Source organism: Danio rerio, chromosome 8 (genome assembly GCF_049306965.1).
Source record: "Danio rerio strain Tuebingen ecotype United States chromosome 8, GRCz12tu, whole genome shotgun sequence".
NCBI classification, from domain to species: Eukaryota; Metazoa; Chordata; class Actinopteri; order Cypriniformes; family Danionidae; genus Danio; species Danio rerio.
In genome coordinates this window covers 12,392,346-12,415,000 of record NC_133183.1, presented here as the reverse complement: position 1 = coordinate 12,415,000, position 22,655 = coordinate 12,392,346, and the positions used below count along the sequence as shown (strand labels likewise).

The 22,655-nt window shown below is 35.8% G+C and overlaps 1 protein-coding gene across 2 annotated transcripts in view; it reads right to left on the bottom strand.

Moving 5' to 3' along the window:
- mapk13 (mitogen-activated protein kinase 13) overlaps window positions 1–21,196 on the bottom strand; it is a 37,345-nt gene extending 16,149 nt beyond the window's left edge. For both annotated transcript variants that reach the window (XR_012384125.1, XM_001337797.10), the window contains exons 1-5: window positions 20,826–21,196; window positions 8,785–8,914; window positions 8,370–8,428; window positions 6,786–6,891; window positions 3,183–3,212 (exon numbers count right to left, since the gene is read on the bottom strand). Coding sequence is in view for 1 of the 2 variants with exons in the window: in XM_001337797.10 (XP_001337833.2) it covers window positions 3,183–3,212; window positions 6,786–6,891; window positions 8,370–8,428; window positions 8,785–8,914; window positions 20,826–20,938 (438 nt within the window). In the remaining variant the exon portion in view is untranslated. The remainder of the gene's footprint in view (window positions 1–3,182; window positions 3,213–6,785; window positions 6,892–8,369; window positions 8,429–8,784; window positions 8,915–20,825) is intronic.
- Window positions 21,197–22,655: the final 1,459 nt, after the last annotated feature.

Sequence of the window (22,655 nt, the reverse complement as noted above, 5' to 3'; positions counted from 1 at the left end):
CCCCTGCTCTTTACGAGAAGTGCTATTTTTTTTTTTTTAATGACCACAGAGGACCTCTTTTTAACATCTCATCCGAAAGAAGGCGCCCACTGACAGTATAGTGTCCCCTTCACTTTTACTGGGGCATTAGGGCTCACACAGACAACAGGTTGAGCGCCCCCTGCTGGCCTCATTAACACCACTTCCAACAGCAACCTAGTTTTTCCCATGTGGTCTCCCATCCAAGTACTGACCAGGCTCAGTCCTGCTTAGCTTCAAAGAGCACCAGTCTTGGGCTGCAGGGTGATATAGCTGTGGCAAGGAATGTGTTTGAGTAAACACCCTGGATAACAAATCTCCCAAACTTCAATTATGTTAATTCATTTAGAGATTTATTTATTTATTTTTTGCAGAAAATGACAAGTGGTCTTGATAAGTAGTGTAGATTCTTTATTTGGTGTGTTCACCTTTTATATAGCTTGTTTTAAAATGTAGCCAGTGTTCCACACTTACACTCCGCAATGGCCTCTATGCACAGCTAGAGTTTTAAATCCAATGATAAACATCCGGTGAAAGCTTAATGTGACTATCTTCAATTTCACAAGGTTGTTTTTACAGCATCGATGCTGTAATGTAATTCAAATACAATCAGTTAAATAGACTTAAGCATTCATTTAGATGTTTAAGCATAAAACGAGATATAAGACCGTTGCAACCCCAAGCGCCGCAAGTAGCAACAGGCTAGCGCAGAAATTCCATTGAAAATACTGGGGTAAAATAAACCATCGTATTTTAAAGACTTGGCAGAGGAAAATCAAATTTAATGCAGCAATTCTTGTACGATTTGAAACCCACTTTATTTCGTATATCTAAAAGGCAGTGAAGATCGCAGATTTTTATAGAAATCAGATTTTAAACGTCACAATTTTATAATGACAGTTCACCTGAAGTTGTTGGGCTGCCTGGCTGAAAATTAAAAGTCCACTTGCATATAACCCATTGCTCTTGATAACATTTTTTATTCATTTGTTTTTATAGAAAATAATGATTTCCCACCCCCCTACCTAATATAAACTATTTTTAAGTGAAATATTGGCATTGTTGTCTAAAAATGTACAATAGTGGAAAAAATATTCGTTATTCATCATTTCTGGGAGCTGTTGACATGGAACTGAACCAGATTTTGGTAAAACCCAAAAATTGTTATGTTTAATAACAATGAAATGACACAAAGAGAAAGTGCTGAACTACTGAAATGTATTAAATACTTTATATAAAAGGCTCTTTTGGTGATGGCAGATTAAAGACTCCTCTCATTTGTAAAATCGAGTCACATGCATTGCTCAGGTGTGATTTTTTTCACAGATTTCAACAGAGTGTAAAAATCTTGATGCTTTTCTGGGTCTCGTCTATCAAATCTAATCTTTAATTTGTTTTTGTATATTGGATTCAAGTCAGGGGATTGGCTGGGCCATTCAAGCAGCTTTATTTCCTTTCTCTAAAAGCATTTGAGAGTTTCCGTGGCTGTGTTTTGGATCACTGCCTTGCTGAAATGTCTGACCTGGTTTCATCTTAATCATCCTGATAATGTAGATGTTGGACTGAAGCAGCCAATGTTCATTTACAATGATGAAGGGCGGAGGTGTTGCTGAAAAACTACTAAGAAATTTCAGCTGCTTTCTGGGCTTTCAACTGCCTTTCTACACCCGCCTTCCTTCATGTGTTCAATACTTTTTTCCTGTGTCATTTAATTGCATATAACTTAATTTGTAAACTAATTAATGTTGTTTTCTTTGCTTATATGGATTTATTTGGTTGTTACCAACATCCAGTGAAAATTTCAAGTCAACAGCACCTTTAGAAATATGTTTTCTGAGAAAAATGGTGACGTGCTAAATACTTCTTTCCCCCACACACAGTATATAAACATCTGAAAATATACGTATTTGACTATTTTGATCAACAATTTTTTTACTCCTATAAAGTTATTTTTTATTTTACATTTAGAAGAAATGTTGATGAAATAGAAGAAATAGTTCAAATGTTGAACGATTTTCAAAAGTCTCTTCTGCATACAAAGGCTACATTTAATATTTAAAAGATTAGCTGCCCCATGGTTGTTCATAGGTCATTATAATAAGCTGATTTGGTGCTCAAGAAACAATAATTAAAATGGTCAATGTTTAAAATAACTGCGTACAAAATGATCAGGATTATTTGATGAATAGAACAGCATTCAAATCAATTAAAATGCTTTTATAACATTATAAACGACTTTATGGTCAATTTTGATCAATTTTATGATATAACTTTTTTATAATCTTTTGACCTTTCCATTCATCAAAGATCCTTGGACAAAAATGTACATAACTGCTTTAATCATTCATTCATTTATTTTCCTTCGGCATTAGTGCCTTATTTATCAGGGGTCGCCACAGCAGAATTAACTGCCAACTTATCAAGCATATGTTTTACACAGCGGATGCCCTTCCAGCTGCAACCCTGTACTGGGAAACACCAATACACATTTATTCACACACACACACACACACACACACACACACACACACACACACACACACACACACACACACACACACACACACACAAACACACAAACACACAAACACACACACAAACACACAAACACACAAACACACACACTCATAAACTATAGCCAGTATAGTTTACTCAAGTCACCTATACCGCATGTCTTTGGACTGTGTGACACACTGTAGCACCCGAAAAAACCCCACATGAACACGGGGAAAACAAGCAAACTCCATACAGAACCACCAACTGGCCCAGTCGGGGCTCGAACCAGCAATCTCCTTGCTGTGTGGTGAGGGTGCTAGCCACCATGCCACCTTGTTTAATCCTTATTATATAAAATCAACTAGAAGAACTGCATCTAAGCTGTTGAAAAATAGTTCATATATTAAGAAAAATAAATAACAAAATTATACTTAGGGGTGACTGCTCTATCTAATCTTTTATGGCTGCTGATGGTCTACTGATTAATGCATATTAGCGAATTAGTAAATGTAATTCGTGGAGATGAAAACTCCCCCATGGACCAGATTTGCATCTCCCGGCGCAAAAGCTACAGCGATCCCAAGAGATGCCATGTGTCTTTAATTCAGCTCTGTGTGGAAATGATAATTATGAGCAGATGCTGTTTATTCACTGCCAGTCTCACTTACTCTGTGAATGATGCCAGCGCCATGAATGTACTGTGGAGTGGAGACAAACAGAGGGACAGAGAGAGAAAGAAGAAATATCAGGATTATTCCTCACAGTCTTATGTTTTAGTATTACACAAATAAGGATTAACTTAAGAGATTGCATTACCATTCCCACTGGCAAACATCTTAAGCCTAAAAGACACTTCTGTTTTTATGCATTCTTATGCAGTTTCAGCATCAGGATAATATTGTATGCGTGTTCTGAATCCAACTTTTCTAAGCCTGTGCATGTTAGTGAATGCAATCTGAAGCACAATTTGTGTACTAATATAGGGTTGTGCAATTTTATTTTCAACAATACTGTAATTGTTGTTAAAACAATGTGCGAGCTCACATTATTGACCTTATTCTTCGATGTGGAAGTGCGTTCGTTTTTTCGATTGAGTACTTCTGATTCTGCTGCCTATGGGAGAAATGACTAGGAATAAAAACTGCATAATTCAGTCAAATTACTTGCTCTACAAACAAGTGTGCTCATGACTATACATAACATGTAGAGTAATATAATAAGAATAGATAAATCTGCAACATCAAGCTGCACAACGAGTGATTTTTAATGTATAATAATTAATGGAAGTGAATGAGAGCGGAAGTGTCCAGCTAAAAAGATTCCAATGGCTGCACCAATTCATACATGAAGAATAAGGTCAAGAGATTATGCCACTTAGGAAAAAAAAACAAAAAATATATAATGCAGTTAATATCACAATGCTGAACTTTGACAGGGCTAAAAAAATAGTGGTTACCATTATAAAATATGAATAAAATAATAAGCGTTGGGGGTAACGCATTACAAGTAACGCAATTCATGTAATAATATCACTTTTCTATGTAACGAGTAAAGCCTTACTGTTAAATATTAAGTAATAATATTTAAGTTAATTTTTTAAAATGTAATGCAAGTTAGTTTTTAGTTTAGTTAATTCACTTTTAAAAGTAAACTGTTAAATTAAAATGAACGTAGTCATGTTGAATCCTGCACTCAATAAGAGAATGCAGGAATGGGCAGAAAGGAAGATGGCAGAGCTTTACATTTTTTCCGATGGAAAGTTCTCATTATTTTGAACACATGGAAGAAATGGAAAAGAGGATTATCTGAATGGACTGTGATTTTACTTTTACCTCGATATACGGCATGTACACTACCTGACAAAAGTCTTGTCACTTCTCTAAGATCAACTAAATAATAACTTGACTTGTATCAGAAGTGGCTCATACGAAAGGCAAAGCCCTCTAGATTATGCTTATTTTACCAAAATAAAATATGATCATGCCTTGATTTTTAATTATTTAATTAGGACAGTAAGGACTTACTTTGCTTAGACAAAAGTATTGTCACTTAACACCATACATCTCTGCAGTGATTCAAATAACGCATTGATAAAGTCATCTGGAATGGCAAAGAAAGCGTTCTTGCAGGACTCTCAGAGTTCATCAAGATTCTTTGAATTCATTTTCAATGTTGGCTTAGGCGGTATCCAATTTTGATACCGTCAAACATCCTCCCTATTTTACCCTGGTATCAGGTATTACCGTGCATAATTTAAAAAAATTATGACGTAAGGCTCAGACAGCGCCACCAAACTGTTCGCTTGTGTCTAAACCATTCAAAAACTGAATACCGTGTATGCAACCTTAGGTTCGCCTTCACCTGCTTGTCTTGTTTGTATTCTTCTGCGCGGGACGCTCTATCTCGCACATGAACACACACAGAGAGAGAGAGAGAGAGAGAGAGAACCAAGCGATGCACAGCACCGCTCTCTCTCTCATTCACACACAAACACACACATAGAGAAAGCATTGCTCACTCGGGAGCGATATTGTTATTGCGCCCACTCCCTTTCAAATTACACCTGAGTTACCGACCGCACCCATGCTTTATTCAGAAATGTATTCCCGCACTGCAAGAAATCTGGTCGGCTCCCGCAGTAGGTATTTACCACGTCTAACTTCTGGAAATACTGCCAAACTACAGGTCACTTGGTGCGTGACTCGCCACCTCACCTCTCCCTTTCTCTCCTACACAATCTTTCGCGATAACAATCACGCATACGTATTTGTAGGCATTAAATAAAAGATATTTAATATTAAATACTTGTCTCCTATTTTAGTGCATTGTTTTTATGATGGTATAACGGTATTGAAACTAACACCCTAGCTATTTTTAGATCCTGCGGTATAACATATTACCGTATTACCAAGCCTACTTTAATGCCTCCTCCATCTTACCACAGACATGCTCAATAATGATCATGTTTAGTGACTGGGTTGGCCAATCCTGGAGCACCTTGGCCTTCTTTGCTTTCAGAAACTTTGAAGTGAAGGCTGAAGTATGAGAAGGAGCGCTATCCTGCTGAAGAATCTGCCCTCTCCTGTGATTTGTAATGTAATAGGCGGCAAAAATGTTGATACCTCAGGGTGTTGATGTTGCCATCCACTCTCCAGATCTCTCGAACATCCCTATACTGAATGTAATCCCAATTCATGATTTTTTTCCCTCACCAAACTTGACTGATTTCCGTGAGTATCTTGGGTCCATGCGTGTTTCAATAGGCCTTCTGCAGTATTTGTGATGATTTGTGCAGTTCAACAGATGAATCATCAGAAAAGAATCTAACTTCTGCCACTTTTCCAAATAATAAAAACTAAAAGTGAAGTTATTATTTGTTGCTAGGATCTATGACAAGACTTTTGTCGGGTTGTGTATAGCTCTGGGGTCAAAAAGTTCTCAGAAGATAACATTATCCTACATTATTTTTTGTGTTTTTTTAAAGGTTAATGAAGGTAATACAGTGTGTTGTTCCCCCCTTCAGGTTCTGAAAGAGATCAAGCCTCAGCCAGGTCAGAAAAAGCAACGCAAAAGTAACAATGTATTGGGGAGTAACTCAATATTGAAATGCATTACTTTCTAAAGTAACTTTCCCTAAGTCTGGTATGCTCAGACTTGCATTTATTTAATAATAAAAAAAAAACATTTTAAACAGTAATATTGGGAGATATTAATATAATATAAAAATGAAAAAATGTCATATGCTAATATATAAAATTATATATAATATAATAATATAAAAATCTCATCAGTTTTATGTTTTTAATAGATTTAAAATGTATAGATGTTTTTAATAGCTTACTGTGATAGCAAGATGAATCCTGCTATTCCTATATGCATATTTTGTGCTTAATAAACCTTTTATACTGTTAAAAACAATTCATAACTATAGTTTAATACGTTTTTAGTTTTTATCATTTTTGATTAATAAATTGAAGACAATAGATTTATAAATAAAAATCTTAAGATTACATATTTCTTCACTATCCATTTTGATCAGGTTTATGCATCCTTTCTGAATGAAAGCATTGTTTCAATTATCTGACATAAGCATATGGAGTAATCATTTGAAATTAAATCTGATTCAATGCTGATATGACGATTCTGTGAAAAAAAAAAAAACAATGTTCCGACTGGCCGTGTTGCATCACACAGCATTTTTCAATCGCAAACCACTGGAAACGTGTTGCATCACGCATGGTTAGGAACATTTTGTGAGAAATTGTTTTGACCTTTAGTCCACACAGCATCTGATAGACCAAGAACTGGATACGATCTTCTGTAAGAAGGCCCTTGACTTTAGAGAGATCGGTGTACATGTACGGCATCACCAGGTAGCTTAAACAAACAAAAAAAAAGAAATAATAATAATTTAATGACCATAATATAGTTGTAAATCTGTTACATGACATTAGAAAATATTTACATACAGCTCAGAAATCTACATCAGAAATTTAACACTGGTAGCTATACACTCACAGGCCACTTTATTAGGTACACCTGTCCAACTGCTCATTTTAATCAGCCAATCACATGGCAGAAACTTAATGCACTTACGCATGTAGACATGGTCAAGACAATCTGCTGTAGTTTAAACCGAGCATCAGAATGGGGAAGAAAGGTAATTTAAGTGACTTTAAACATGGCATGGTTGTTGGTGCCAGACGGGCTGGTCTGAGTATTTTTATAAATTGCTGATCTACTGGGATTTTCACGCACAGCCATCTCTAGGGTTTACAGAGAATGGTCTGAAAATGAGAAAATATCCAGTGAATGACAGTTCTGTGGGTGCAAATGCCTTGTTGATGCCAAAGGTCAGAGGAGAATGGCCAGACTGGTTGCAGCTGATAGAAAGGCAACAGTAACCTAAATAACCACTCGTGACAACCGAGGTATGCAGAAGAGCATCTCTGAACACACAACACGTCAAACCCTGGGGCAGATGGACTACAGCAGCAGAAGACAACACCAGGTGCCACTCCTGTTAGCTAAGAACAGGAAACTGAGGCTACAATTCACACAGACTCACCAAAATTGGACAATAGAAGATTGGAGAAACGTTGCCTGGTCTGATGATTCTCGATTTCTGCTGCGTCATTCGGATGGTAGGATCAAAATTTGACATCAGCAACATGAAAGCATGGATCCATCCTGCCTAGTATCAACGGTTCAGGCTGCTGGTGGTGTAATGGTGTGGGGGATATTTTCTTGGCACACTTTGGACGCATTAGTACCAATTGAGCATCGCGTCATCACCACAGCCCACCTGAGTATTGTTGCTGACCATGTCCATCCCTTAATGACCACATTGTACCCATCTTCTAATGGCTACTTCCAGTAGGATAACACTCCATGTCATAAAGTATGAATCATATCAGACTGGTTTCTTGAACATGACAATGAGTTTACTGTACTCAATTGGCCTCCAAAGTCTCCAGAACTCAATCCAATAGAGCACCTTTTGGATGTGTTGAAATGGGAGATTTGCATCATGAAAGTGCAGCCAACAAATCTGCAGCAACAGCATGATGCTATTATGTCAATATAGACCAAAATCTCAAAGGAATATTTCCAGTACCTTGTTGAATCTATGCCATGAAGGATTAAGGCAGTTCTGAATACAAAAGGGAGCCCAACACGGTAATAGTAAGGTGTACCCAATAAAGTGGCCGGTTTGTGTATATGATTTTTTGAATAAAAAAATTAAGTAGTTTCACACAGAATTCCCACTTTTGGCTCAACTATTTCATTAAACATGTCAGGCATATAGCAAACAGCCAGCTTTCTCATACACAGGATTATTATTAAAGACTTACAAGTCTTGGAATTCGTCCAGTCTGGTGGCAGGAGTGAAGACGTCTAGTAAGCCTATTACCTTGGGTTGGACAGCAGAATTGACAGGAAAAAAGACAAGAAGTGAGTCAGTCTTTTCACTAATATTATAATGGTGTTAGATGGACAGACTGACTGAATAAGGCTGCCTGGGTGTCTTATATAAGACACTTACAGTTTATGACACAGCAGTCAATCATCAGTGCCTCCAGGCACAAGTATCCCGTTCTGTGCATACACACTCAGTCCGCTAAGCTAAACATTTGATATACTCGCACCGTTCTCAATGAAAACAATGAGTATGGTGTGATACAAGTGCCGTGCAAAAGACACTCCAGCTATTGAAACCCCATTGTGGTTTGGCTCTAAACTTGCACTTATGATTTAAGCAACACTTACATTTTCATGTTTCATATGCTTGAGCAGTCTCAATTCACGGTATGCTCTCTTCGCAAAGATCTCCGACTGAAATGGTCGGTGCAGCTTCTTGATGGCCACCTTCTCTTTGGTTTTGTTGTTGATGGACGAGCTGAAATAGGAAGGACAATCACAGTCATAATAGGTTGACAGTTCAATGACTTACTATAACAGATTGGGGAAATGGTACAGAAAGTGCAATATTCAAATAAGAAACTACAAGTTTTGCTTAGCTGCATGACATGTGGTTTTTACAGCCCCCAACTTTTCACTGCATTTGCTGTTGTGAAGGTTTGTGGCATTAAACCCTGAGCAGGAAATGTCACTGTTGCTGGGTTAGATCGTATCAAGGTTCATTTTAGAAATAACATGTAAACCATGATTAAAATACAGTAGCACAGACTGCATGTATGAACTCATGTTATTTAAAAAATATTTCACAAGTGCTGTTTTAATGGACAGAAGATTTTAGTTTTAATAATTAATTTCTAATAACAATTTTTTTTGTAGCAAAATTCAAACTTCTTGCTTATTAGTTTAAAGTGCAATTAAAAGGTTTGGCTAGATTTTTTTTAGCTAGGTTATGTTAGGTTGTGTAGGCAAGCCATTATCTATGTTTCCATCCAAAATGCAAATTAAATTTATGCGCAAGAGAGGAATATTGCATTAAAGATATGCGATTAAAGTAGAGGTGTGAACCTATACTGGTCTAACGGTTCGGTTCGGTTTATCATGCCTTCGATTCGGTTCAATTCGACATCTCGGTGCATCGACGGTGCTTTCTATATACAGTGTTATATTTTAGGGGGAAGGCTATAACAAGCTGTCTGTATAAACACAGACACACAGCACCACACTGACTCTCATTAAAACACATACACAAACATAGACAGCATCAAACAAACAAACAAACAAACACACACACACACACACACACACACACAGACACACACACACACACACACACACACACACACACGCACACGCACACGCACACACACACGCACACACACACTTAAGCCCTCACAACAGGGAGAGCTCGCGCTGAGCGGAGCAGAAAAACGAAAAAAAAAGAAGCACTTTACCCACGGTCCCTTACTGAGAGCTCCTCTCAGCGCGAGCTGTCCCGGCTAAACACATATTGCGAGGGCTTAAACGGAGCAGTGACCGTAATGTCGAGCGAAAAAAAAAAGGAAGACAGCTGTGAAACATAACCAGCTTTGTGTTTTTGTAGGAAACACACTTTAGATCTTTTTAGGGTAAGAGGTTTTTGAGTTAATGCCGTCTATAACTGAATGTGTGTCAGGAAAATCGAAAACAAAACCAACTGAACCGCGCTCATTTCTGGTGCCCCCCTGGATGTACAGCGCCCTTAGCATATGCCTATGGTGCCTATGCAACGGGCTGGCCCGGAGTTGCCTGAGTGTTGTAAATACTTGCGCTCACCTCCCTCGCTACAGAGCGCATAGGAGATAAATGACGTCAGTACATAATAACCTGTTATGATTATTACTAAACCGATACAGAATTGTCCGCGTCTGCATCGCGGTGCACCGAAGAAACAATTAATTTTGACACCCCTAGATTAAAGCAACATTCCCATCTAATGAGTCAAAGAGAACAAAATCGTCATTTCCTGATTAAATGATGCCAAATATCAAAGTTAAAAACTGAATTTGCTGTGATAAGAGAAGCTGCGTGAATCTTTTCTTTATTTAATAAATGACCTGTGCCTCAGAAGACAAGGTTTAAGACGCAGAGCACAGGCACTCTTGGTAATTATTAATATATAACACTAATACTGAAATGGTTAAGGTGTTTTAGAATGACCAAAACAAAATTTTTCCAATGTTTTACAATGTGTTCAGCCTGCTAGTTTATCCATTCACACACATTTTTATCATCACATGATCTCTTATAAGAAAATCACATGACTTGTTTTAACGTGCATACTGGAATTGGTTCAGTAAAAGTGTTACCATCATTATGCTTCCAATTATGTGCATATGCTTTTTATAAGCATTTTCATGATGCTTACAAATTTATACTTGTGTATTATATTTAATCATAGTTTTTTTGTGCATATCTGAAATGTGCATAAAATTGGTGGATGGAAACATAGCTATTGAAAAACAGTGGTTTATTCTGTTGCCAATAGGAAATAAAATTTACAAGGGGCTAATAATACTGACTTCAAAAGTTGTTTAAAAAACTGCTTTTTTTTACCACCAACATGAAAAAATAAGTTTTTCTCTAGAGGAAAAAAATATTACTGGAAATACTGTGAAAATGTTCTTGCTTACAGTGAAACATCACTTAACAAATATTTGAAAAGGAAGAAAAATTTCACAGGAAGTCTCACAATTTTCACTTTAACTCTATATAGTCTGGTTTATCTGGAATATCTTCAGATGTTTAAATGTTTCAGACACTACATAACATGCATTGTTAGATCGATCTTTTCAATTACAAAAGAACATTTAATATCTATCTTCCACTCCGAGCAAGTGATTTCACTCAGTGAGAAACACAAGTCAAACTGTGTAGATGTCGATCATATCGATTACCAAATCAGACCACAGTTACCAAACCCTAGTGAAGTGGAAGTTGAACTGATTTACTTCATTACTGTGATGTATTTCCTGCTGAAACAGAATATTGAATAGAAAAAAAGAGTTTTATATTATCAGTCTTCCTTGATTCCTCTCACTCGCACACTAAAAACCAAAGAAGTTGAGGTTACTCAAACCATTTGAGGAAATCAATTGCAAAAAGCCATTTTAGTTAAAAACTAATCCTAATAAGTACTGTGAACTTAATCCATTTGAGTAAATTAAACAATTTCAGCAAAGTAAACCCCAATAAATGAAGAGAACTCAAACCAACCGAGTACTGTAAAACCCAATAAGTTAAGACAACTCAAACCATTCGAGGAAACTGATCGTTACCAACCATTTGAGTTGAAAAACGAATCTATACGAGTACTGTAAACTTACTCTATTTCAGTTGAGGTAATGAGGTATTTAATTAACTTATTACTTAAACACTGAGATCAAAACTCTTTTTAAATGAGTAGAATTAACTTTCAGTCAATTTTACTTGCGCCTTCTTTTTCCTCTTGTCTCTCTTGTTTCTGTGTATTGCATTGCGTTGCGTTAAGAAAGAAACACCCTGGCTTAAATGTGTATTTTGTTGTTGCCCGAATTTGGGTGTTTCCATTTTCCATTGGTCCCATTTCTCATTTACGTTGTTTACGAGGCTTGGACGAAGTGGGCAGGTAAGCAGATCACGTGACATACATTTTACAACACGTAGGACTACTCTTGTGTATAGTACATTAGGTTAGGGGCGAGCGCCACCCCTTGTACTTTTTGGATAGATAGAGTAGATAGTTAGGACTCGGAAGACTCTTCGCAAGTTGGTTATTTTGTTTCACATATTTAGTTAGTTAGATGTTTCTGGGGAGTAAGATATTGTTCGGGTTTTGTTCTTTTCATTTCTTTAGCGCCGCCCACGCCCCTTCTGCCAGCTCTCTTGTTTTTCCCCGCCTTTGTGTTTGTCCCAATATTGTATATATTGTAAATTGTATACTTTTGCATGACCTTCTTTACTTTATTTTTGGTTATTTCATTATTTTTGTTCACCTTGGGTATTTAAAATAAAGTCACAATGTTTGGATCTAGTTTGGTTGTCTTTTGCACTTCGTTCACAGTTTGTATAAATTTATTTTAATTGTACATAAATGTCAAACCCCATTTTCCCGTAGACCAACATCAGGGGTTTGTAACACATTTGATAAAGTTGACTGTTGGGTTTTACAGTGCAGGAAAATAAGAGCTGGAGAGTATTATTGATACTGTATAAAATGCAGGGTTCCACACAATTGCTTCCATGTTATCTCAACATAAATCGATTAAGTTAACTTAATTGTTTTTACAAATTTAACTGTAAAACATTAAAGTTGTCCCAAAGAATTGTGTTGTTTCAGCCCATTATAAATAAAGTAGTTTGAACAAAAAACCCCAAGCCCAAGCGTTCAAACTGACTTTATCAGAAAAAAAATATATATACAATTCCAGAGTCGAGGCTACATTTTAGATTTGGATTAATGATGAACTTAAGCCAGCCTGTGTGATTTTTAATAGCCCTTTATGATTGCAGCTTGTTCGACTGTACAAACATGATCAACGTGTCATACTGTAAGACTTCAGTTGTCATAATGTCAGAACGTATGGAAATCAAGACATGTACAAGAAATGAACAAGCCTTCATGCATGTGTCTGAGTTTAACACCATCAATTGAAACAAAACGAAATTCAATTTAAGTCATACAATTATTTATTAGGTATGTAAGATGATACCTAATAAATACACAGCATATTATTTCCCCATGTTGGAGGGAAAATGAGATCAGAACAGCCATTAAACAGTCTTCAAACCCGCTGAATTTAATATACATTTTTTTAGGAGCCAAAGCAGGGGCAAAATCGCACAGCTTGAAACAACAATATCTTTTTCTGTTAAGGGTGTCACGATTTCGATTTTAATCGAAAATCGATCGAAATTTATGCTTGATTTCGATTATCGAATCAAAAAATAGAATCGTCGATGCTGCCACGCCTCCATGTCACGTCAGCTTGATTCCTCTCACTCGCACACTAAAAACCAAAGAAGTTGAGGTTACTCAAACCATTAATAAGTACTGTGAACTTAATCCATTTGAGTAAATTAAACAATTTCAGCAAAGTAAACCCCAATAAATGAAGAGAACTCAAACCAACCGAGTACTGTAAAACCCAATAAGTTAAGACAACTCAAACCATTCGAGGAAACTGATTGTTACCAACCATTTGAGTTGAAAAACGAATCTATAGGAGTACTGTAAACTTACTCTATTTCAGTTGAGGTAATGAGGTATTTAATTAACTTATTACTTAAACACTGAGATCAAAACTCTTTTTAAATGAGTAGAATTAACTTTCAGTCAATTTTACTTGCGCCTTCTTTTTCCTCTTGTCTCTCTTGTTTCTGTGTATTGCATTGCGTTGCGTTAAGAAAGAAACACCCTGGCTTAAATGTGTATTTTGTTGTTGCCCGAATTTGGGTGTTTCCATTTTCCATTGGTCCCATTTCTCATTTACGTTGTTTACGAGGCTTGGACGAAGTGGGCAGGTAAGCAGATCACGTGACATACATTTTACAACATGTAGGACTACTCTTGTGTATAGTACATTAGGTTAGGGGCGAGCGCCACCCCTTGTACTTTTTGGATAGATAGAGTAGATAGTTAGGACTCGGAAGACTCTTCGTAAGTTGGTTATTTTGTTTCACATATTTAGTTAGTTAGATGTTTCTGGGGAGTTAGATATTGTTCGGGTTTTGTTCTATTCATTTTTTTAGCGCCGCCCACACCCCTTCTGCCAGCTCTCTTGTTTTTGCCCGCCTTTGTGTTTGTCCCAATATTGTATATATTGTAAATTGTATACTTTTGCATGACCTTCTTTTCTTTATTTTTGATTAATTCATTATTTTTGTTCACTTTGGGTATTTAAAATAAAGTCACAATGTTTGGATCTAGTTTGGTTACCTTTTGCACTTCGTTCACAGTTTGTATAAATTTATTTTAATTGTACATAAATGTCAAACCCCATTTTCCCGTAGACCAACATCAGGGGTTTGTAACACATTTGATAAAGTTGACTGTTGGGTTTTACAGTGCAGGAAAATAAGAGCTGGAGAGTATTATTGATACTGTATAAAATGCAGGGTTCCACACAATTCCTTTCATGTTATTTCAACACAAATCGATTAAGTTAACTTAATTGTTTTTACAAATTTAACTGTAAAACATTAAAGTTGTCCCAAAGAATTGTGTTGTTCCAGCTCATTATAAATAAAGTAGTTTGAACAAAAAAACCCAAGCCCAAGCGTTCAAACTGACTTTATCAGAAAAAAAAAAAAATACCATTCCAGAGTCGAGGCTACATTTTAGATTTGGATTAATGATGAACTTAAGCCAGCCTGTGTGATTTTTAATAGCCCTTTATGATTGCAGCTTGTTCGACTGTACAAACATGATTAACGTGTCATACTGTAAGACTTCAGTTGTCATAATGTCAGAACGTATGGAAATCAAGACATGTACAAGAAATGAACAAGCCTTCATGCATGTGTCTGAGTTTAACACCATCAATTGAAACAAAATGAAATTCAATTTAAGTCATACAATTATTTATTAGGTATGTAAGATGGTACCTAATAAATACACAGCATATTATTTCCCCATGTTGGAGGGAAAATGAGATCAGAACAGCCATTAAACAGTCTTCAAACCCGCTGAATTTAATATACATTTTTTTAGGAGCCAAAGCAGGGGCAAAATCGCACAGCTTGAAACAACAATATCTTTTTCTGTGCATACTGTGAACTTACATACATCTGAAGTATATCAATGTAAGTTAACAAAGTAAATAGTGTATTATTGGATTTCATGAAGACTTTAAAGGGGTTTATATATAATTCAGTAACCCTAGTCTTTAGATGTTGTAAAGTGAACTGCAGCTAACAAATTTTTCCTCATGCCTGCACTCATTAAAATTAGTCTATAAGCCCTGGCCTCCTATTGACAACCTAGTTCAATCAGGGAAGGCCTTGTTCTGCTGAAAAGCTGTTCAAAACATTGTCAATAAAAGACAATTTTTATTTTCCATCACTAGTTAATTTCTAGTTCAGCTGAACTCCAATCACTATAATACAAACGTGATTACAGGTCATTTAGGTCACCACTAATTACTTTTCTTTTCTTCTAGTCATAGTAAATAGTTATAGTAAATGTTTGATTGTTTCCAGTAACAAATTTTTTTGCCACTGAAATCAAGGGTGCTTTAACCTAGACGTTTGTTTTGGAACCTGACACATTTGCCCTTTAGCTCGATTCATTTAGGCATATGCGAAATCCACAATCCCGCTCTGATCCACACCAAAACAATCGGTTCGAGACTCGGTTGAAATGAACTCTGAAGCAGTTCGGTTGTAGTGAGAAAGCAATACGATCCAACAAACCAGGCTATATCACAGTGTATAATAGATATGTAATGGGCATATTTTTGGCTATAAGAAAAGAGAATGAGGAGTAGAGATATCATTCCTATTGGTAAAAGTGTGTTTTATGTCAAATACAAAAGTGAAAGCATGCTGTCTACTGAACTACACTACATTACAGGGTTCAACGCTATGGATTTTTCATATTTTCACATTTTTCAATTTTCACTGGCCTCACCAAAAAAAAGGAGGTTAATAGCTATTTTTTTGCCACATTTTAAATAATGTGTCAAAATTAAAGTCTGTGAATCTAGAATTTCAATACTTAAAATAAATAAAAAAGTGTATTTTATTTAAAAAGTGTAAATAAAAGTGTTATGCAAACAAAAAGTGCAGTACAGAAAATGTTAAAAAAAGGTGGCTGACTTGTCAAACTGGCAGCAAACTGTGCAAAACATCACTTCATTTTTATTTTGTCGTGTTAGTCACACGTAAATGTCTACTTCCAACTGTTAGAAACAGAAATTTTCTTTTAGCCTTATAATTTAATGTTGCCGCCATGTTGCCGTTTCTTCGCTGTACTGGTTTTTACCAGGTTACAGAAAAAAAATATCATGTCAATCAGATAAGAGCAACTGGAAAGCAATATGGTGTTTACGACATCACAAAGAAGGTAGTGTTTAAAAATTAAAAGCACAAACTTAAAATGCACGCAATTGACAAATAGTCACAGACAAATTAAATGTTAGTGACAAGGCAGCACTGTCCCAATCGGGCCAGTAATGATCCGGTCTACTGTCCCAAGTGTCTCTGAAGCTGGCCCTGGGCCACCGGGTAGTTCTTATTGTTGAGCCTTGCATTACATTAATATTTTCTCAAAGTTGGGTTGGGAGCTGGTCTATTCTACGCAAGCTATGGTGACTTTCACCTTGATAGTTTTGCGTGGATGTATACATGACCAGTGAGCCGTCTGACAAAAAAGTGCACTTCTGAATCAAATCAGCAGGATGCTTGATTTTAACTGAAGTTCGGCAGTGTCACTTTAACTCATGAACATTTCATTCATGCACCCGTGACAAACTGGGGTATTAGATGCAAATAAAGAGTAAGGACTGGTAAGAGAGTTATGGAGTTTAATAACGCATGGCAAATGGAAAGAAAATAAACTTCCGCATTTCATGATGTGCGAGTGTGTGTGTGCGGTCCTTTACTGACAGTCGCGTGTGGATCTTGTAGGATAAAATAAAATAGCCTTAACTTTAAAAATAGCATTAACTTTAGTTTAACTTGACTTCTGATATAGAATCGATATATATTTTACAACCATTGACTATTGAAATGAGGCTGTGTATGCTAAATTCTTACGTCTGATTTATATTTGATGATGACTATGTCTGTTGGTGTCATTATTCAAAATTAAAGTGCACCTATTCGCTTATATAATATCTCATTTTAAATCATCATAAATTAAAATAACGACATATGACAGCTGAGCAGAATCCCGGAAATGAACCTAAAAATAAACTAAAACCAAACATTGTAACAATTTTTATCCGTTTCGGAACAAAACAATCGATCTAGAGGTGTCAAAGCACCCTAAAACTACAATGAGGTTGTATTTGTTTACGTGTCATAAACAACGTGGCTATGTAAACTAGGGCTGTGCAATACTGAAGAAAAACGTGATATGCCATTTTTGATATTCAATACAATATTTAAATAAAATGTATAACCAACTTATGTTTCATATTATTTCAGGGAAAAGAAAGCATCACTACATTTGCTCAAAGTTAACGGTCATGTTTTACCTGAACAAATCTGACATTTTAACAATGTAAACAAACAAAAATAAATATCACCACCACTTCGCTCTACTGCTATAGTATCAATCAATATCAATCTTCAAAACTAAAAAAAAAACAGAGAGAGAGGAGTTAATTTTTACTGTCTTGTGGCTTTTTTTTTTAACATGACATGATTGCTTGGTCATCAGCTTCCATTCTAAAACCATAACAAATGTTTGGATACAAAAACCAGCATGTCCACTCTGCATGGTTTCAGAGATGAGCATTGACGTGTAACTACACTGCCTGAAGTGCTGAGAAGTCTTTTAGAGGGTGTGCCACTGGCAGGTATACAATTTGTTATATATTAAAACTATTAATTTATCATGATATACACATTTCAATATATTGTGCAGCCCTAATGTAAACTAATAATGAGTTGTCTCGCACAAAGCAATTGTTTTGCTTCTTAAGTCCTTCTTGTATCACCAGGAGCCAGCTATTTTTTTTTTTACTTGTATATTTTTTTCAATCTTAAAATATCACTAGCTGTTGACTGACTTCCAGGTTATGAATCACCAAGGCCCACAGTTCCAGCAAAAAAAAATAAAAATCCTACATGGGGTAAAGTATTTTTAAAGGTGAACTAAGCTATTAACTGCACTTATATCCCAGTTGTAGCTATACAAGTACTGTAACTTCAAAATAATTATTTACTAGATTTGTTTTAACTTCACTCAGTATCCCATTATTGACAAGTAACTTTTCTATGTAACTCTTTATTTAAGATGGCCTTGTTACACATTTCATGTACTTATACTAAATTAATTAGATTTAATTATGTACAATGACATGCCACAAACCCTAAAACAAACCCACATTTTACCCCAAACCACATGTTTAATTGCATGTAGTTATTTCTTAGTTAAATGAATAGTTACACTAAGGATACCTTAAAATAAAGTGTAACCCAATTTCATTTTTCCAGTAATGAACTGCAAGTTTTAGACACTAAAATAAACATTTGGGTCTGTTAACATGAACTAAAACACTTCTAAAGCTATGATTTTCTAATTAAAATCATTTTTAAGATTAATTTATAAAGCAAAGGTTGTATATGTCTCCTGAGCTAAACATTTCTAAACTAACTTTATCAAAGATATATAAATAACATTTGCTACCAACTATTTTGGATTTGCTTGTGATATTCTTAAGTACTTATATCCGGGAAACTATTAACCCTTTCATTATAAATAACTAAAGAACACGTATGGTATTCTTGCAAGTCATTACTGGGTAAAGTAGATGCAAACTATTATTACTGACTAACAGAATGAAAGGGATAGTTTACACAAAAATGAAAATGTCATCATTTACTCACCCTTCACTTATCACAAACATGTTTGAGTTTCTTTTTTCAGTTGAACACAAAAGTAGTTATTTAAAAAATGTCAGAAACCCGTAAGCATCAACTTTCATAGTATTTGCTTTTCCTATTATGGAAGTCAATGTTTACAGGTTTCTTACATTTCTCAAAATATCTTCTTTTGTATTCAACAAAAAAAGGACACATGCCAATATTCAATAAATTACAATGAACATGCACAATATTAATATCATGGGTGCTTTAAAATACAGTAAATAGTTATTTATTATTTAAACTTTATTTAGGTTCACTAGGCAAGTTATTGTATAACGATGGTTTGTTCTGTAGTCCATCGAAAAAAAATTGCCTAAAGGGGCTAATAATTTTGTCCTTGAAATGGTGTTTAAAAAAATGAAAACTGCTTTTATTCTAGTCGAAATAAAACAAATAAGGCTTTCTCCAGAAGAAAAAAAAATTATTATCGGGCATGCTGTGACAATTTTCTTGCTCTGATAAACATCGTTTGGGAAATATTTAAAAAAAAGAGAAATAAATTCAAAGGGGGGCTGACTTCATCAGTATATAGGCCTTTTGTTAGATAAATCATTAATAACATGCCTAATCATGTATTAAAATCAAGTCATAATTGTTTTATTAAATGGGATAATTAACTAATAAAATTCAGGCTTTTTAATATTGTGACTACTTTAATTTTAATTCAGAAATTAATTATTTAAAGGATAATTAATTAACCTAAAAATTAACTCAATTATGATTACTTTTTGTTTTTTAAAGTAATGCCTTAATTTACTCGTTACCAGAGTATATAACGTTACAGGAATCAGAGAGTGAAATTCAATACTTTTTTAAGACTCTGTGCATACATTTTACATCTTATAACCACTTTTCAACCGGAAACACTGGCGAGATTTTAACTTACAGTATATTTACTAAAAATAATGTAAGAAATGAATCCAAAACTAAAACATTATTCATTTATTGAATAAAATCTATTAAATCCAGCTAATTCAGCAGGTTGGCACCTATAGGACTGCAGAAATAATGGCGTCACCTTGGTTACTGCAGTAAACAAAGCAGAACGATGTCATACACAGCATCCAGATATTCACAGATGTAAATCAGGCCAGCTTTCGCATACAGCTATTCAATGCATAATCAAAAATGAAATAAAATGTAATACCTTGCAAAATAGCATTTAAGACCTTTTAATAATTTTTAAAGGGTCTAATTTTCTCTACATTGATTTATCAACCTTTAATACTTTTTAAGACTACGCAGACACCCTGGTAACTTAGAAAAGTAATATTATTATGTAACTTGCATTACTTGAAATGTGTTACCCCCAACACTGGTGCTAATGTTATTCTGAAGTCATACTTAAATGTAATTTCCGACCAAATACTCAAAGTAGCGTGCTAAGCAATTTTAACACTATAACAATATAAGTTGTCACTGAAAGAATTTCCAACTTTATCTCAATCTATGATGATGACTTTCTCTACTGCGAAACTAGAAATGTGAAAAGGGTCCATATCGTGATAATACCGTATAATTACCATGATAAACATTTTATAAATTAATTCGCAACAGCAAAATGTAGTCTAATACCACCAGAAGGTTTCTAAATGATGACTACATTTTCGTTTTTGGATGAACTATCCCTACCAAATCACTATTAGCCTGCTACTAACAAATCACTATTTAGTTGAAAGCAATAATTGTGAACACAGCTTGCCACACAGCGTCCTACTTCATGTGGCAACCTGTTGAGAGACAGCTCAAGCGTCTATACCTGTCTGCCAGAAACTCACCAAACGCTGCCATACGCTCCCGTTCCAATCTGCTTTAAGCAAACGTACTTTGCCGGGACTTCCCATACCGTACTGTTGATCTCCTCACGACTAAATTCCACCCGAGACTCCATTTAGCGACGAAGGAAAACAGGCAGAAAGCAAAACCGTCACTGCGCGCACTGCGACTCCTACGCGATATTCTGCATTCGCGCTCCGAAAGGTCACTGCGTAGGAACGATTCAGTCTCACGACAAAATAAAGCTGCCGTTTATCTGCTCGTGTGTACCGCGGGGCGGCCGCGGAATCGATGCGTTAAATCGCAAGCCATTGAAAGTTTGAAACGCTCGCCGTGATCCAACGACTCGCTGTGATCTGTCTGACTGTGTGACGTCGTGATGCCCCGAACACGCCCACTTTCAGTCTTAAACAACTGCCGCTTTGATTGACACACTGGCGCATACTTTAATGTAAACACACATACACACAACATTGCAGATTCATGTTGTCTTGTAAAAACAAAAATAAATGTTCTAAATGTGCACAACTAAAATATGATGATGATCAATTTTCCTTTTATTGGAACTGATTTTCATCTGTATTGTATTTATTCATTATAGGATTAACATCTTGGGATATACCATCTCATTTTTAAGGGGGTCCCACAAATAATTGAAATCACGTAATAAGAACACGACAAAAACAAAACATAAATTACATAACATCAATAAAACAACAACAAACTACAAAACATAAACATCAACAAAAGTACACTGTAAAAAAATCCTGGTTGCCTTAAACTTTTAAGCTGAATCAAATGAACCGTATGAGTCCACTGAACTTATGTTAAACTGACTTATTAAATTACAAATTAAGTTAAAACATGATTAACCTAGTTTATTAAGTTACAATGAACTAAAATTAAATGCTGTCATGACTAATTGTTCAATTTTTTTTAGCGTATACATACATACATACATACACTCACCGGCCACTTTATTAGGTACACGAGTCCAACTGCTTGTTAACGCAAATTTCTAATCAGCCAATGACCTGGAAGCAACTCAATGCACTTACGCATGTAGGTTGAGACCATCTGCTGCAGTTTAAACTGAGCATCAGAATGGGGAAAAAGGGTGATTTAAGTGACTTTGAAAGTGGCATGGTTGTTGGTGCCAGACAGGCTGGTCTGAGTATTTCAGAAACTGCTGATCTACTGGGATTTTCATGAACAACCATCTCTAGGGTTTACAGAGAATGGTCTGAATAAGAGAAAATATCCAGTGAGCGGCAGTTCTGTGAGTGCAAATGCCTTACTGATGCCAGAGGTCAGAGGAGAATGGCCAGACTGGTTCCAGGGAATAGAAAGGCAACAGTAACTCAAATAATCACTTATTACAAACAAGGTCTGCAGAAGAGCATCTCTGAACGCACAACATGTCCAACCTTGAGGCGGATGGGCTACAGCAGCAAAAGACCACACCGGGTCCCACTCCTGTCAGCTAACGGCAGGAAACTGAGGCTAGAATTGGCAAAGGCTGATTAAAATTGCACAACAGAAGACTGGAAAAATCTTGCCTGGTCTGATGAGTCTCGATTTCTGCTGTGACATTCAGATGGTAGGATCAGAATTTGGCGTCAACAACACGAAAGCATGGATCCAATCCTGCCCTGTGTCAACGGTGAGAAGCAGTAAATAATAACTTGACGTCTAGTTGACCATTTGATATCAGAAATGTCTTAAATGAAAGGCAAAGGCCTCCTGATTACACTTATTTTACCAAATAAAATATGATTTTGAATTATTTAATTAGGAAAGTAAGGTCTGACTTTGCTTAGACAAAAGTCTTG